At 46.9% G+C, this 15,087-nt stretch overlaps 1 protein-coding gene across 2 annotated transcripts; it reads left to right on the plus strand.

Annotated features, from left to right (window-relative positions):
• The first annotated feature begins 7,010 nt into the window (after window positions 1-7,010).
• On the plus strand, window positions 7,011-14,852 carry Neu4 (sialidase 4). 2 transcript variants are annotated; one of them, NM_001310769.1, is made up of 5 exons: window positions 7,011-7,134; window positions 8,067-8,150; window positions 8,876-9,108; window positions 9,211-9,466; window positions 10,955-14,852. In NM_001310769.1, exons 2-5 carry the CDS (start codon window positions 8,114-8,116, stop codon window positions 11,932-11,934), a joined length of 1,506 nt encoding a protein of 501 aa, NP_001297698.1. In that variant the 5' UTR covers window positions 7,011-7,134; window positions 8,067-8,113; the 3' UTR covers window positions 11,935-14,852. The 2 variants fall into 2 exon arrangements, with proteins under 2 accessions (NP_001297698.1, NP_776133.1); NM_173772.3 differs by lacking the exon at window positions 8,067-8,150.
• Window positions 14,853-15,087: the final 235 nt, after the last annotated feature.

Here is a 15,087-nt window from a genome sequence, read left to right on the forward strand (position 1 = left end):
TTAATTGAAACATAACTTTTGGTTGATAAACCTAAAGGAAAGAAAATCATTTCTAGGAGTTGATCTTACAGCAGGTAAAACAGTACAACAAGCCAATTTTCTTTAGCTGGAGGAACCTAACCATAGGAGGGACAAACTAGGGCAAAGCAAATCTCTGACTAGATACTTTGAATTCCCAGGCAGGGCTTGTGGGATTTCCTTTGATTTGGGGAGATAGACAAAATTCTAAAGCCTGAAAAGATGGTTCCCCTTTCCAGGGCTTCTGTTGGATGTGTTATGGTCTTTTTGTTAAAGATGGTACAGTGGGAGACACAGCCCATAGTCTCCTCTAGCAGCATCTGGAGGAGTTCTCTGGCTCCTTTAGGAAGCTCCACTCAGGGAAAAAGCAGAATTGTTGATGTCCCCGAAGAAAAGCCAGTCTGATGGATATCTGGAGTTTATAAGGGAGAGAGTTTAGCATAGTGTGAATGGAAGTAACAAAAGGAAGAAGAAGCCACACCCTCCCTCTGTGGAACCCTCTGATGTGCTGACGAGAAGACCAGGGTCATTGATAGTGGAGGGGCTGAGATATTGTGGCTTCAGAGCTTTCTCAGAATCCATCCTGGCCCTTCGTCCCTTTGTTAGCTTCCTTATTGCCCATCTCTGCCTGATCTAACCCTGATTACCAGATAAGGCCTTTGGAATGTTTTAACAGACCCTTAGCTCTCACTAGCACCAAGGCTCTGAGTGTCCTCTGACAGCATCCTGGGCCTAGAAGAGCTCTCCCCACTTTGCTCTAACTTGCCTACCTCGTGATTCTATGGATGTGTTTAAGAATCACATTAATTTATGACCATTCTTTGGTACTGTCACTTTAAAAAACATTTTTTTAATCAAACTATTATCATGTTGTAACACAGAGATTGAGGTACCCAAAACCTGGGTGTTTCAGGCAGAGCCACTCATATTTGCCTCCAGAATAAACTATATCTTTCGAAAACATTTTATTTTATGTGTGTAAGTGTTTTGCCTGATGTGAATGTCCGGTCATCGCTGTGTACCTGGTATATGAGGTCAGAAGATGATGTGGGATCTCCTGAACGGGAGTTATAGGTGGCTGTGAGCTGCCATATGGGTGCCTTCAGGGCGCTCTGAAAGAGCAGACAGTGCTCTTAAATTCGGATCCAAACTATGCCATTTGAGGTGAAAATTGTGAACTTTGTATTGACAATTATGGAGCCTGAATTCGGGGCCCTGAGAATTATCCCCTTTCCCCCCAAAGAGTCACCTGGATGAGAGCAGGATGCTGGCTGGCCACGTGGCCTCTTCAGGTGGATTTTAGTTAGTTCTTCCCTGAACTCCGACCTCTCTTGTTCCATTTGTTGTGCATTCTGAGCTGGTTGTTTAGGGCTCTATTTGGTAAATTTGTTTTTCTTTCACAATGTTTGGTTTACATTCTCCGTGGTGGGTTGAATCAGAATGGTGCATATACTTGAATGTTTGGTTCCTAACATTTCTAAATAGACTTATTTTGTGTGCTTAATGAAATAGAAGTTCTAGAAGTCCTGGGCAATAAAAAGAATCATAAGCAGGTAGCCTATCTGAAATAAGATTTAAATCATAAATACTCACATCGATGCTGGATGAAGCAGTCTTACTGCATTTTGTTATGCCGTGTTTGGCTGACATGACTGGGAGGCCTGCTCTTTTCTGAAGGGAAACAGGAGCAGTGGATCAAGAGGAGAGGTGAGGGAGGGTGACAGGAGCAGAGGAGGGAGAGCAAGCTGGGTTCTGGAGCTACTATATAAGAGAAGAAGAAGGAAAAAGAAAAAGGAAAAACATAATTAACAACCTCACTGAATTGTAATAAAGCAAAAAATATGTATCTAATAAATAGTTGAAAATTTCAAAAAAAGGGAGAAATCGATTTAAAGTCATGACTGGATATGCCAGAAAATAACTTTTGGGCCGTTCTTATGATGTCAGGGTCCTTTCTTGATGCATCTCCCTACACTCCAGAAGCCTTTTGCAAGAGTCCTTGAGTGCTCATTCTCCTTTGTGCTCCTGTATTGGCTCGCTGGCATGCCTCACCAAATCAGACCATGGACACCAGCTCTGCGGGGGACAGGCTCAGGGCACTAAGGACTTGTTGGAGTGGCAGAGAAAGGAAGAGATGCCCCTGCCGATGGGATGCTCATGAGTAAGATGGGGTCAGGAGACTGACCATGAGGTAGATGAAGAGGAGGAGGAAGGTGGGGAGGAAGAGGATGGAGATGAAGATGAAGGTGCTGAGGCAGCTATAGGCTCCTGGGCAGCTGAAGGTGACCAAGAAGCAAAGGACTTATGAGGATGACTACTAGACAGCCAAAAAAAGAAAAGTTAGATTTAAAAAGGCCAGTGTGACCTAGCCAACCCTTCACTGCTGATCTCAGAATCACCTTTGATTGGAGAGGCCAACCCAACTGACTGTCTATAGGGCTCAGTGCTGCCCCCCTGTTGACCAGTCTGAATTTGTAACAGGAAGGAAAAACAAAACAAAACAAAACAAAACAAAACAAAACAAAACTTCCAAGGATCTGATGCTCTCTTCTGAACTCAGCTAGCACTAGATATACACATGGAGCACATGCATGCAGTCAAAACCCTTATATACAAAAATAAAGATAAATGCACCTAAAAAGCATTTTAAGAGGAAATATTGTATTCTTCAATTTACATTTTATACTTTTGTAAGTATTGTTTAGTGGCAGCCACTATTTTTGAAACAGGGTTTCTTTGTGTAACAGCTGTGGCTGCCCTGGAACTGCTTTTCCACTAGGATGGCCTGGAACTCTCCTCTCCCTTCCAAGTGTTGTTATTAAAGGCTTGTACAGCCTGTGCCCAGCTGCATCAGCCACTTTTGATGATACAAAGTAACCAACCCCAAAATTAGGAGCATTCTAAGTCCTTCTCCCTTGGCTTGCTTGCTTGCTTGCTTCCTTTCTTTCTTTTTGATTTTTTTTTTTATTTTATGTATATGGGTACACTGTCACTCTCTTCAGACACACCAGAAGAGGGCATCAGATCCCATGCGGTGGCTGGGAATTGAACTCAGGACCTCTAGAAGAGCAGTCAGTGCTCTTAATTGCCGAGCCAGCTCTTTACCTCCCTTCCTTTGGCCCTTTTGAGACAAGGTCTCTCTACATAGCCCTGGCTGTCCTGGAACTCACTTTAAAGATCAAGTTGGCCTCAATTTGATAGAGATCTGTCTGCCTCTGCTTCCAAGAGCTAGAATCAAAGACATGCACCGCTGCACCTAACTCTGTGTCTTACTTCTTATTTTCTTTGTGGAATAATTCATTATAATTTCAAAGAAGGAAAAGGAGACCTTGAAGAAAAGAAAACAAAACACCGCCAACAAAATCATATTCTGAGTACTCTGTGACTTTTTTTTTTTTTTTTTTTTTGGTGCAGAGGATCCAGGTTCCATTCCCAGCACCCATGTGTCAGCTCACAACCACCTATAACTCCATATCTAGGGCATTCAGTGCCCTATATTTAGTTGGTTTGTATGAAATGATGAAAAAGGCCAAACACATTTTCTTTTTTTTTGTATATGAAATTATTGTTCATTTATTTATTGGTCTATTTGCTGTATGTGTGGAACAATATCCAAGAATAAACTACAGATTATTTTCTTTCCTTTTAAAAGTATTTGCTTATTTTTATTTTATGTGTGTGAATCTCTCTCTCTCTCTCTCTCTCTCTCTCTCTGTGTGTGTGTGTGTGTGTGTGTGTGTGTATGTGTGCACTGTGTAGATAACTGGTGACCACAGAGGTTTGAAGGGGGCGCTGAATGCCCTAGATATGGAGTTATAGGTGGTTGTAAGCTGACACGTGGGTGCTGGGAATGGAACCTGGGTCCTCTGCAAGAGCAGTAAGTGAACTTAACCTCTCCAGCTTCAATAAACCAGACTTTTATTTTAGTGGGAAAAAAACCCCACTCTACTGGCTGGTTTTGTGTGTCAACTTGATATAAGCTGGAGTTATCACAGAGAAAGGAGCCTCCCTTGAGGAAATGCCTCCATGAGATCCAGTTGTTAGGAATTTTCTCAATTAGTGGTCAAGTAGGGAGGGCCCATTGTGGGTGGTGCCATCCCTGGGCTGGTAGTCCTGGGTTCTATAAGAAAGCAAGCAGAGCAAGCCAGAAAAAGCAAGCCAGTAAGGAACATACCTCCATGGCCTCTGCATCAGCTCCTGCTTCCTGACCTGCTTGAGTTCCGGTCCTGACTTCCTTTGGTGATGAACAGCAATGTGGAAGTGTAAGCTGAATAAACCCTTTCCTCCCCAACTTGCTTCTTGGTCATGATGTTTGTTCAGGAGTAGAAACCCTGACTAAGACACCCACCAAAATAATAATATTGGTAACTTACAAGAGTTAGTACATCAGAGCTTAAGACCACTTCTGATAACCATCTCCTACTTCTGAAAACCATCTCCTATGATCTCCTTTCTTCAGCTTTGCTCCTGCCCTCTATCACTTTAGGAGATAAACACTAAAGAGAAAAATTTACACTATATCAAAAACTCCCATTTGCCCCCCTGCACGAAAGTAGGGGATATTCCGCTTGGTCTTCATGCAGGTCCCCCAACAATTAGAGCAGGGGCTGTCCCTGACTCTGCTGCCTGTCTGTGGATCCTGTTCCCTTAACTGGGCAACCTTGTCTGGCCTCAGTAGGAGAGGATGCTCCTAATCCTGCAGTGACTTGATGTGCCAGGGTAGGAAAATACCCAGGGGAGACCCCCCCCCCCCCCACTTCTCAGAGGAGAAGAGGATGGGCCATATGAGAGAGGGATGGGAGGAGAGGGGGGCTTCCATCAGGATGTGGAGTGAATGGGTAAATACATTAATGAAAACAAAACAAAATTTAAAAAACCCTTTTTCATTTGTAAAAGCACTTTATTTTGGGAACTGTATTCCCACCTATTTTCCCCTTGAGTGGCTTTTTTTATCTTAACCCTGGTGCCTAAGTCCATACTAAAAATATCTTCATTATACCAACTAGCACTAAAATTCCCATCAGTGTTAAAGCCCCAAATCCCAGTTTGGCCCATGAGCCGAGGTCTCCAAAAGTGTAGGAGAACATTTCAGGTGGCTAACAATGCACAGCTTTGCCTCAGATCCCTCACTGACAACATTTTTTTTTTTTGGGTGTCAGCCCTACTAAGCACAGCTTGAGTGCACCCTTGTACTGTTTCTTTAAGCCTAGACAACCTCACCAAGATCAATTTGAGATTTTAACTGCTTAACACTATGGGAGGGAAAAAAAATCAAACCAATGTCTAACTTAAAATTGACAATGAGACCTAGAGAGAGAGCTCAGCCATTAAGCACATACTGCTCTTGTAGAGGATCAGGGTTAGGTTCCAGTACCTACATGAGGTGGCTCACACAGCCTATAACTCCACCACCAGGTGATCCAATGCTTTCTTCTGGCTTCTATAGGCATCCACAGGAGCATGCATGCAAGTCCTCTCTCCTCTCTCTCTCTCTCTCTCTCTCTCTCTCTCTCTCTCACACACACAGAGAGAGAAATAAATCTTTTAAAAACCTGACAAGTTATAAAAATAAGTGAAAGATTTTTACACATATACTCTTAAAATCCATCTTTGTATATGATTATGTATGCGTTGTCTCATGTGTATATGCCCACATACAGACATACTCATATGCATAATTAGACTAAATCTTAAAAAAATAACCTCAGTTGGAAATGATTTACCTCCAGCTATTCTCAATAATGCATTCATTCTTGGCCAGTTTTGTTATTTTCTTTCCTGAAATGAAGGGTGGCCCTGCTTCCAGAGCCAATTTCTCAGTGAGCTTACGCTGCACATCACAATTTGCCAATATAATACACATCAAAAGGAGCATTCTTAGAGTCTCTTCATTATTGTCATGTTACTGGGAAAACTGGGATGCCTTCATTGACCTCTTAGTTTCATTAAAAAGAATTTATAAAATTCTTTCTCATCAATTCATTAGTTAGATTAATTTAATTTAATTAAAAATTCATGGGGCTGGAGAAATGGCTTAGTGGTTAAGAGCACTGGCTGCTCTTCCAGAGATTCTGAGTTCAGTTCCCAGCAACCAAAAGGTAGCTCACAACCATCTGTAATGGGATCTGATGCTCTTTTCTGGTGTGTCTGAAGACAGTGGCTGTGTACTCACATAAAATAAATAAATCTTTAAAAAAATTCACAAAAGAACTTAACAATGGACTCAGGGAATTTCTAAGACAATTTTATTAGAGTTTAAGAGAAAAACCCCTGATCTCTGATGGTTTCTAACTGGCCAAGGACCCGAAGAAGGGAATCTGACTTCCCTGGTATGAAGCTGACAAGTTCAAACATGGCGTGGTCTGTAAGGGTGTGAGGCAAAGGCCTGGCCTGGCTTTGGTGTTCTAGGGCAATAGGTTGCCCAGGTCAAGCTGTACTATTTCTGCCAGAGCTGAAAAGCTTCAATTTTCTCTCGGTGATCCTTCACCTAAGGAAGACTTCACTTGGGATGGCATGAGTCTGTGCAGAAACACCGTACTCCTGGACAATCCCTGTCCCTGGTACTTCCTGAATGGGCCATTTGGGCAGTGGTATGGGGGAGGTCCTGCTCTTTGATGGAGGTCTCTATGGAAACCCAGAGCAATCTCAGAAAAGGATGCCTTTAATGTTTGACAGCCCTGTCCCCTTCATAGCTCTCAGTTTACCCTATGTACAATGGGTATCTGGGGCTTCTTTGGGTCCTGCTCTGTTTCCAGGCTGGGGAGTGGGATCAGGCTCCCAGCAGGCTGAATTCACAGTTCTTGTGGTCCTAGACTTTGGGAAACCATCCAAATAGACAGAGAATGTCTCTCTTGTGCCTGTTCGGTCTGAGCGGACGCGTGGCTCTCCGCACCTGCTTCTACTTGGGTACAATCACCCTTTGAGTGCAGAGCTGGGGTCTTCTAGGAGACAGGAGGCTTCTCAGAAGCCCCAGAGCTATTAGTGGTTGAACAGGACAGTGTGCATCACGGAGCTTGTGGCCCAGACTGTGCCTGGCAGACCCAGAGGACCTAAGGCTTGGCTCTAGTGGTGGTCAGCACAGCCCTCGGTGGTCTGCGGAGCCTGATATTGCTTTACGTGAGTGACTGTCTTCTACTTGTCTATCTTGTGTTCCAATCTGTGAGGTCATACTAAGTTCCTACTGAGACTTAATCTTTGTCCAGGTGCTATGCTAAGATGCCTCCTCTTGGTGTTCTGAGCTAGTTTCTTCTGTGTGGCTCTTGGTAGGCTGGTCAGGAGTGGCTGGTGTGGGCTGTGTGTCTGGCTATGTCCTGGCCTGGGGAGCCTGACCATGAGCTGTTTGGCTGGTGGTGGTCTGGCCTAGATGGCAGTGGGCTCTAACTGTTCATGTCCTGCAGGTAAAGCAGACGCTGCTCTTTTTCCCCATCAGCTATATACACTCACTTTCTGGTCTGCCATGGTGCCAATCAGACAGCAGTCTCTGGCAGATTCGGTTCATGCCCCCAACATACCTCTAATAGGTCGTTCTGTGTGGGAGGCTAAGTGGGGAGAAAATATTCTCTGGGACTGCCATCCTCTGGTGGCTCCAGTTCCATGTGGAAGTATTTTCTAGCTGTCACTCGGTCCAGGGACCCACCGATGGGGATGCATGGGGAAGGGGGTAGCTGTATGGACAAGAAGGGGTAAGGTGTTCATAAGCAGGTTTCTGATCGCACAGAGACTGATTGATGCCTACTTGATCCTTGGCTTGTGGGTGAGGTTAGGAAATGGCAGGGTATAGAGTAGGAGGCAGGACAGTAGATGATCATGAGGGGAGGCCTTAGTCCTTCCTTGTTCGCCGCATCCTCCCAGTTCTGGAATTCTGTCCACCAATCCTCTACCTTCTCAGCCTCACACTGACCCTGCTCTGACAGGGAGGAATCCACTTAGGGCTAAGCTAGGGCTTCTCTGCTTTTCTTGGCTTTTCTTTTTCTGCCTTTTGATCGACCCCGTCCCCTGGTAATCTCTCTGGCGCTTATGAGAACTACTTGGGGGTATGTATGCTGCAGGTAAGGGCTGTTCTGCTGTGCATCTCCTGTGTCTGAAGCTATTCGCCATGGAGACTGCTGGAGCTCCCTTCTGCTTCCATGTGGGTAGGTGCCAGGGTTCATCTGCCCCTGCTGTGTGATGTCTGGTCTCACATACCACAGGTGTTGACACTGAATACTTCTCCCTAACTTTTTTTTTGGTCTGATTTTGTCCAGAACTCTTGTTGGGTGAGTTCCATGAAGATGAGTGTCCAGGACACACCAGCTGGCAGGGCATGGTTTCTCTGCCCAGCTCCCCAGCACTAGCTAGCCGAGCAAAGGAGAAGCTTAGAAAGGAGGGAGGGGCCAGATTCATAGACATTTGGGGTACAGTGGTAGTGAGGGGCCTGGGGATGGGTTGTGAGAAATCTGGGCTGAGGCAGATAGAAAGCGCCATTAAGATGATCAGGTGACCCTGTGATCCATCCAATAGCTGAGGTGGAACAACAATATGAACTAACCAGAACCCCCCGGAACTCATGTCTCTAGCTGCATATGTATCAGAAGATGACCTAGTCGGCCATCACTGGGAAGAGAGGCCCATTGGTCTTGCAAACTTTATATGCCTCAGTACAGGGGTGGGGGTGGGGGAACGCCAGGGCCCAAGAAGTGGGAATGGGCGGGTAGGGGAATGAGGGGGGTGTAGGGTATGGGGAACTTTCGGGATAGCATTTGAAATTTGAAGTGTATATAAAGAAAATATCTAATAAAAAATAATTTTAAAAAGATGATCAGGTGGGCATGGGTCGTGCCTGTGGCCATGTAAACTTGTGAAGCCTCCTCCCCAACAGACTCCCTGGTACCTTGCTCCTACTGGAAGGTTATGGGGCCCACGCGTGTTCCCAGGAGAACGGTGCTCTTCCAGAGGGAAAGGACGGGCCTGACCTACCGTGTGCCTGCGTTACTCTGTGTGCCTCCCAGGCCTACTCTGCTGGCCTTCGCGGAACAGCGACTTAGCCCTGATGACTCCCATGCCCACCGCCTGGTGCTACGGAGGGGCACGCTGACCAGGGGCTCAGTGCGGGTGAGTGTTAGGTGCAGAGGAAACTGAGCCCAGCTCTATAGATCTCCCTGGAGACTGAGGCCAGGCTCCAGAAGTCTCAACCATCTGCTTCTCTTCCCTCAGTGGGGCACTCTGAGTGTACTGGAGACTGCAGTACTGGAGGAGCACAGGTCTATGAACCCTTGCCCGGTGCTGGATGAGCACTCTGGTACCATCTTCCTCTTCTTCATTGCCGTGCTGGGCCACACACCGGAGGCCGTGCAAATCGCCACTGGCAAGAACGCTGCTCGCCTCTGCTGTGTGACCAGCTGTGACGCTGGCCTCACCTGGGGCAGTGTTCGAGATCTCACTGAGGAAGCCATTGGTGCTGCATTGCAGGGTAGGTGACATCTGATGTGTGGGATGGGCTGCTGGGGTGGGGCGGACGGGGAAAGATGGGTGTGGACTCTAGTGGACTTGGGCTTGTCCTTTGCTTGGGTCAATCCACCATTTGGTGGACCATTCTGTCTCTCTTATCTCCAGCTTCCTGCCCCACCTCCCCTGAGAGCAATGACCTCCTAACACTGTCGGCAGAACTGTCTGGTATTTCCCACGCACTTTTAGTGACAGGCCAATAGGTGTTGGCCAGCTTCTTCACACTGCCTGTTGGCAGGGAACTTAAGCCCACCAGAGGCTCTCCTTGTCTGTGATGAGGGCTGAATCTTTTATTTCCAAACCCATCTTTTTTTACCTCTTCCTTTTGCTTTTTTGTTTCCTCCTCATCCAGCTCTGATCTCCGGGATTCAGTCTCTTTCCACCTCTGCAGTCCCTACTCCCCAGGGACTGACCGCCTACTGCTCTCCCCCACCACCCTGAACCCTGCTGGTTGGCAGCTCCCCAAGGGACTGGGCACATGAGTGCCACATAGAGGGATGTGGCAGGTTCTGGGAGGAGGATGAGGAAACAGGGCTGTCTTAGTTAGGGTTTCTATTACTATGACCATAAAGCAAGTTGGGGAGGAAAAGGTTTATTTGGCTTACACTTCCAGATCATAGTCCCTCATTGGAGGACGTCAGGACGGGGACTCAAGCGGGGCTGGAACCCAGAGGCAGGAGCTGATGCAGAAGCCATTGGCTTGCTTTCCATGTTTTCCTCAGCCTGTTTTCTTAGAAAATCCAGGATCACCAGCCCAGGGATGGCACCACCCGTCATGGGCTGAGCCCTCTCCCATTGATCACTAGTTGAGAACATGCCTTACACCTGGGTCTTTTGGAGTCATTTTCTCAAGGGAGGCTCCTTCCTCCCTGATGACTCTAGCTTGTGTCAGTTTGACACACCAAACCAGCCAGCGCAAGGGCTCATCCGAGGCCTCCTCCCTCCACTGTACTTGGGTGGCATCTGCTTCAGAAGTTGAGCTCTGATGGTGATCATCAAGCCTCTGGTGGCCAGTGGCTGCGGAGTGGTAGACGACTTGTTTGGTTTGACTTCTGGGCTTAGCATCCCAAGACAAACAAAGCAAAACGCTTGACCCAGGGGCTGGAGAGATGCCTCCGAGGTTAAGAGCTTGTATGATTCACAGCTCTTGTAAAGAGCTGTAGAGTTCAGTCCCCTGCCCGTGGATTGGGTGGCTCGCAATTAACTGTACCTCCGGCTCCAGGGTATCTGTCTTTCTAGCCTCTATGGGTACCTGCATTCATGAGGATGCCTTCCACATGCCCATAGTTACAAATACATCTTTTTTAAAAACTAAGAAAGCACTTGCCCAAGCAGACCTCTAGGATTCTGAAGACAGCCTTGATAGGCTCCTCCAGTCTGAGTGCATTTCTGGTCCGATATATGGAGGCAGTCAGCTCTCCTAACCCAAGGGTCTGGCTCCTTCTCTCTGTAGACTGGGCCACCTTTGCTGTGGGTCCGGGCCATGGAGTTCAGCTGCGCTCGGGTCGCCTGCTTGTTCCTGCTTACACCTATCATGTGGACCGACGGGAATGTTTTGGCAAGATCTGCTGGACCAGTCCCCACTCCTTGGCATTCTACAGTGATGATCATGGGATCTCCTGGCATTGTGGAGGCCTTGTGCCCAACCTACGCTCTGGAGAGTGCCAACTGGCTGCGGTAGATGGAGACTTTCTCTACTGTAATGCTCGAAGCCCTCTGGGTAACCGTGTGCAGGCACTGAGTGCTGATGAAGGCACGTCCTTCCTACCAGGGGAGCTGGTGCCTACATTGGCAGAGACGGCTCGTGGTTGCCAGGGTAGCATTGTGGGCTTCCTAGCTCCACCCTCAATCGAGCCTCAGGATGACCGGTGGACAGGGAGTCCTAGGAACACCCCACATTCCCCATGCTTCAATCTCAGAGTACAGGAGTCTTCGGGGGAAGGTGCCAGAGGTCTTCTTGAACGTTGGATGCCCAGGTTGCCTCTCTGCTACCCACAGTCCCGGAGCCCAGAGAATCATGGCCTAGAGCCTGGGTCAGATGGAGATAAGACATCCTGGACTCCGGAATGTCCTATGTCCTCTGATTCCATGCTTCAGAGCCCCACATGGCTACTATATTCCCACCCAGCAGGGCGTAGAGCTCGGCTCCACATGGGAATCTACCTGAGCCGATCCCCCTTGGATCCCCACAGCTGGACAGAGCCCTGGGTGATCTATGAGGGCCCCAGTGGCTACTCTGACCTTGCCTTTCTTGGGCCTATGCCTGGGGCATCCCTGGTTTTTGCCTGTCTGTTTGAGAGCGGGACCAGGACTTCCTATGAAGACATTTCTTTTTGCTTGTTCTCACTGGCGGATGTCCTGGAGAATGTGCCCACTGGCTTAGAGATGCTAAGTCTCAGGGATAAGGCTCAGGGGCATTGCTGGCCCTCTTGATGGCCTCACCCTCTCGTAGCCGCCTGGAGAGGAAGGGTAGACTATATAGAGGAGGTTAGGGGTAGGTCAGCATGATGCTAGGATGGAGAGAGCTCTGTCCCCTCGTGGATGGTGGTGGTGACTCACCCGGGGGGCCAGCTGCTTTCTGAGTGCAAATGAGAAAAATAAAGAGCTGCGCTGTGACTTTTCTTTCCACATCAAAGCTTGGGTGTCAGTGCTTTAGCTTGATGCTCTGATCACCATGCAAATCTTCCACCGGCGCCTTGCTCAGCTTTCATATCCCAAGGGTGCCTGGGAGGAAGGCAACAGGGACAGTGGACATCACTGCACCACTTTCCACGACCCTGTGTGCCAACCTCAGCCACTTTGAAACATGCTGATGACTGAGGTCTGTTCACTTTCTTAATTTCAAGCAGGAGAAGCAGGTTGGGGAGCCAGCCTCCCCAGCTAGAGGGGACAGAACTTGACTTGAGCAGGGGGGTACCTCCTAGGACCTGCTCCATGTGCCTACTTCTTTACCCTTCTCTAGAGAGGGCTCTTGTCCTGTCAGAGCTGTTTTCTCCCTTCTCTTGTTTTTTCTTTTTCAAGACTGTTTCTCTGTGTTAGCCCTGGCTGTCCTGGATCTCACTCTGTAGATCAGGCTGACCTTGAGTTCAAAGCTCCATCTGCCTCTACTTCTCACATTACTGTGATTAAAGGCATATACTACCACTGCCTGGTGCCCTTTTGTATTTCTTATTAAAGTCCTAATGTCTGATTATAAAAACAGTCTGTGTGGGCTGGAGTGATGGCTTACTCAGTAAAGCACTTGCCATGGAATCTGGGCAATCTGAGTTTCATTTTTAGCATCCTGTAAAAATCCCAATTTGATGGTGTACTTGTAATGTCAGCATGGAGAGGCAGAGATAGGTAAGTTCCCCAAGACTCTTTGAACCGACAGCTTGGCCTCACTGGCACATTCCAGGTCTCAGTGAGAGACCCTGCCTCAAAATACAAAGAAAGAGCTGCTGAAGAGTGGGTCAGAGTTGACCTCTGATCTCCGGAAGTATATGATACACACCCGTGCATGCACTCTTCCTTACAAAATAAAAAGCAAAACAAAACCCCAACAGGTATATGGCCATTTTAGAAAAATTAGAAGATTTAGAAAGCTATACATAAAAAAAAATGACCTAAAGAAAAATCTTTACTGTTCTGGGCACTATCCCTATCAAACCACTGTGTTCTTTGGCCAAGCCTTGGGGTGGACACTGTTTTGAGGTGGGTCCTGTTATCTCCACTAGGTAGTGGAGTTTTGTGTCAGACTAACTGGGTCTTAAAGCTGTCTTTAAGGCCATCAGGAGCTACTGACTTGCCTGCCTCAGCAGAGCATATCCTGAAGGTCGGGGTTAAGTCTCCTTCCCGAGCGAGTTGCCTTCCAGTGGGCCCCTGGACTCCTAGGTCCTCAGCGCTCATCAGCTGCCAAGGACTCTGAGGGAATGTCCTCTGACTGTGGCCCCGAAAGGTAGGGGAGGGGGATGTGCTTAGGCTTAGGACAGGGTCCTGTTTCAGTCTGCCTTCACTGTTAGTAGCACTGTGCCACATGGCACAGACTGGGCGAGCTTTAAAGGAAGGAGGTTGATATTGGTTCCCACTTCTGGGGATCATGGTTGAGCAGCCTTGTCTGATGATGGTTGTCTTGATGGTAGATCGTGAGGTAGTTGATGAAGGTATGACATGGTGAGAAACTCTGTGTGTGTGTGTTATTTTCTCTGTGTTCTACCTATACATCTATCTATGTATATATGTATCTATCTATCTACCTGGAGGCTGGAGAGATAGCTTAGTGGTTAAGAACATTTGTTGTTCTTGCATAGTCCTGGATTTAAATTTTCAGCACCCACATGGCAGCTCACAACAACCCATAAATCCAGTTTCAGAGGATCCAACCTCTGATATACCATGTCAGCCAGAGCAGACACGGCTGAAGGTGGTTTGATCCCCGTATGGAGAGGTGACAATTGGGAAGAGAGAAAGATCAACTTAACCATGCAAGGAACAGGAAGTTAAATACTGAACAGGGAAGGTAAAGGCAGGAAGTAGATGTAGAGGGCAAATCAATGAAACCCAAACATACCCAAATTACGCTAAACACACACTGACATGCCAATTAAAAGGACAAATTGGCTCCACTGGCAAAACCAAAACAGACACTGAAGATCCAAACAGTCACATGCCAACTACCGCGGAGGGAGACAGACACAGAGAAGACCGTGACAGACACTTGGACACTCTTGAGAGTGGATGTGCAGGAAGAGAGCTCTGCCAGTGGAGAAGAAAGCACTCAGAAGAAAGTGACAGCAGCTGTAAATTTGTATTCTGCTAATGTTATGTTCCAAAGTTGAAAGCAAAATTGTACCAATTCATAAGAACAAACAGGCTGACTCTCAGTTGTGACTGAACGTCTCTCAGTAACTGACGGGGCGAGCAGGCCAAAGGAGAGTCGGCTCAGAAGGGTGCATAGCCACGCCAAATCAAATAAGCAAGTACAACCGGCAGGCTCTATTTCTAGCACAAAGGGGTCTGTGCCTCATTCTGTGCTTGGGTCAGAGCTTGGGTCTCTCATTTGGATGTAAGTGGTGTAGTGGAGAAGCAGGAAATAATCCGGAGCGCATATTTTGATTTTAACATAAGTGCTGATTTGGGAGGGAGTTTTGTCAAATTGTGTTTTTACAATGTTTTTTTTTTTTTAAATGATGCTTTTTTGTAAAGTGTACAAATGTGATATAAGATTGGTTCTGCTACATTCAGTTTCTATAAAAGTGGTTCTAAAATATTGTACTGTCAATCATCTCATGATTATTCTACTGTACACATTACTGACTTTGTATGTAATAATTAATATTAGAAGAAAATATAATTTATTTGAATATAAAAAATGGTGTTTTTCTTGTCTTGCTTAACCCTTTGATAGACACTGTATTTCCTTTATTTTTCTCATAGGAACAAGAACAGACTTGCTACACACACACACACACACACACACACACACACACACACACACACACATATGTATACATATGTGGTGGTATACATCTGTAATCCCAACACTTGGGATTTGAAGCAGGGAGATTACAAATACAAGGCTGTCCACCTGGATGGCTCTTTAGACAT

The sequence above is a fragment of the Mus musculus genome, chromosome 1, assembly GCF_000001635.26.
Source record: "Mus musculus strain C57BL/6J chromosome 1, GRCm38.p6 C57BL/6J".
NCBI classification, from domain to species: Eukaryota; Metazoa; Chordata; class Mammalia; order Rodentia; family Muridae; genus Mus; species Mus musculus.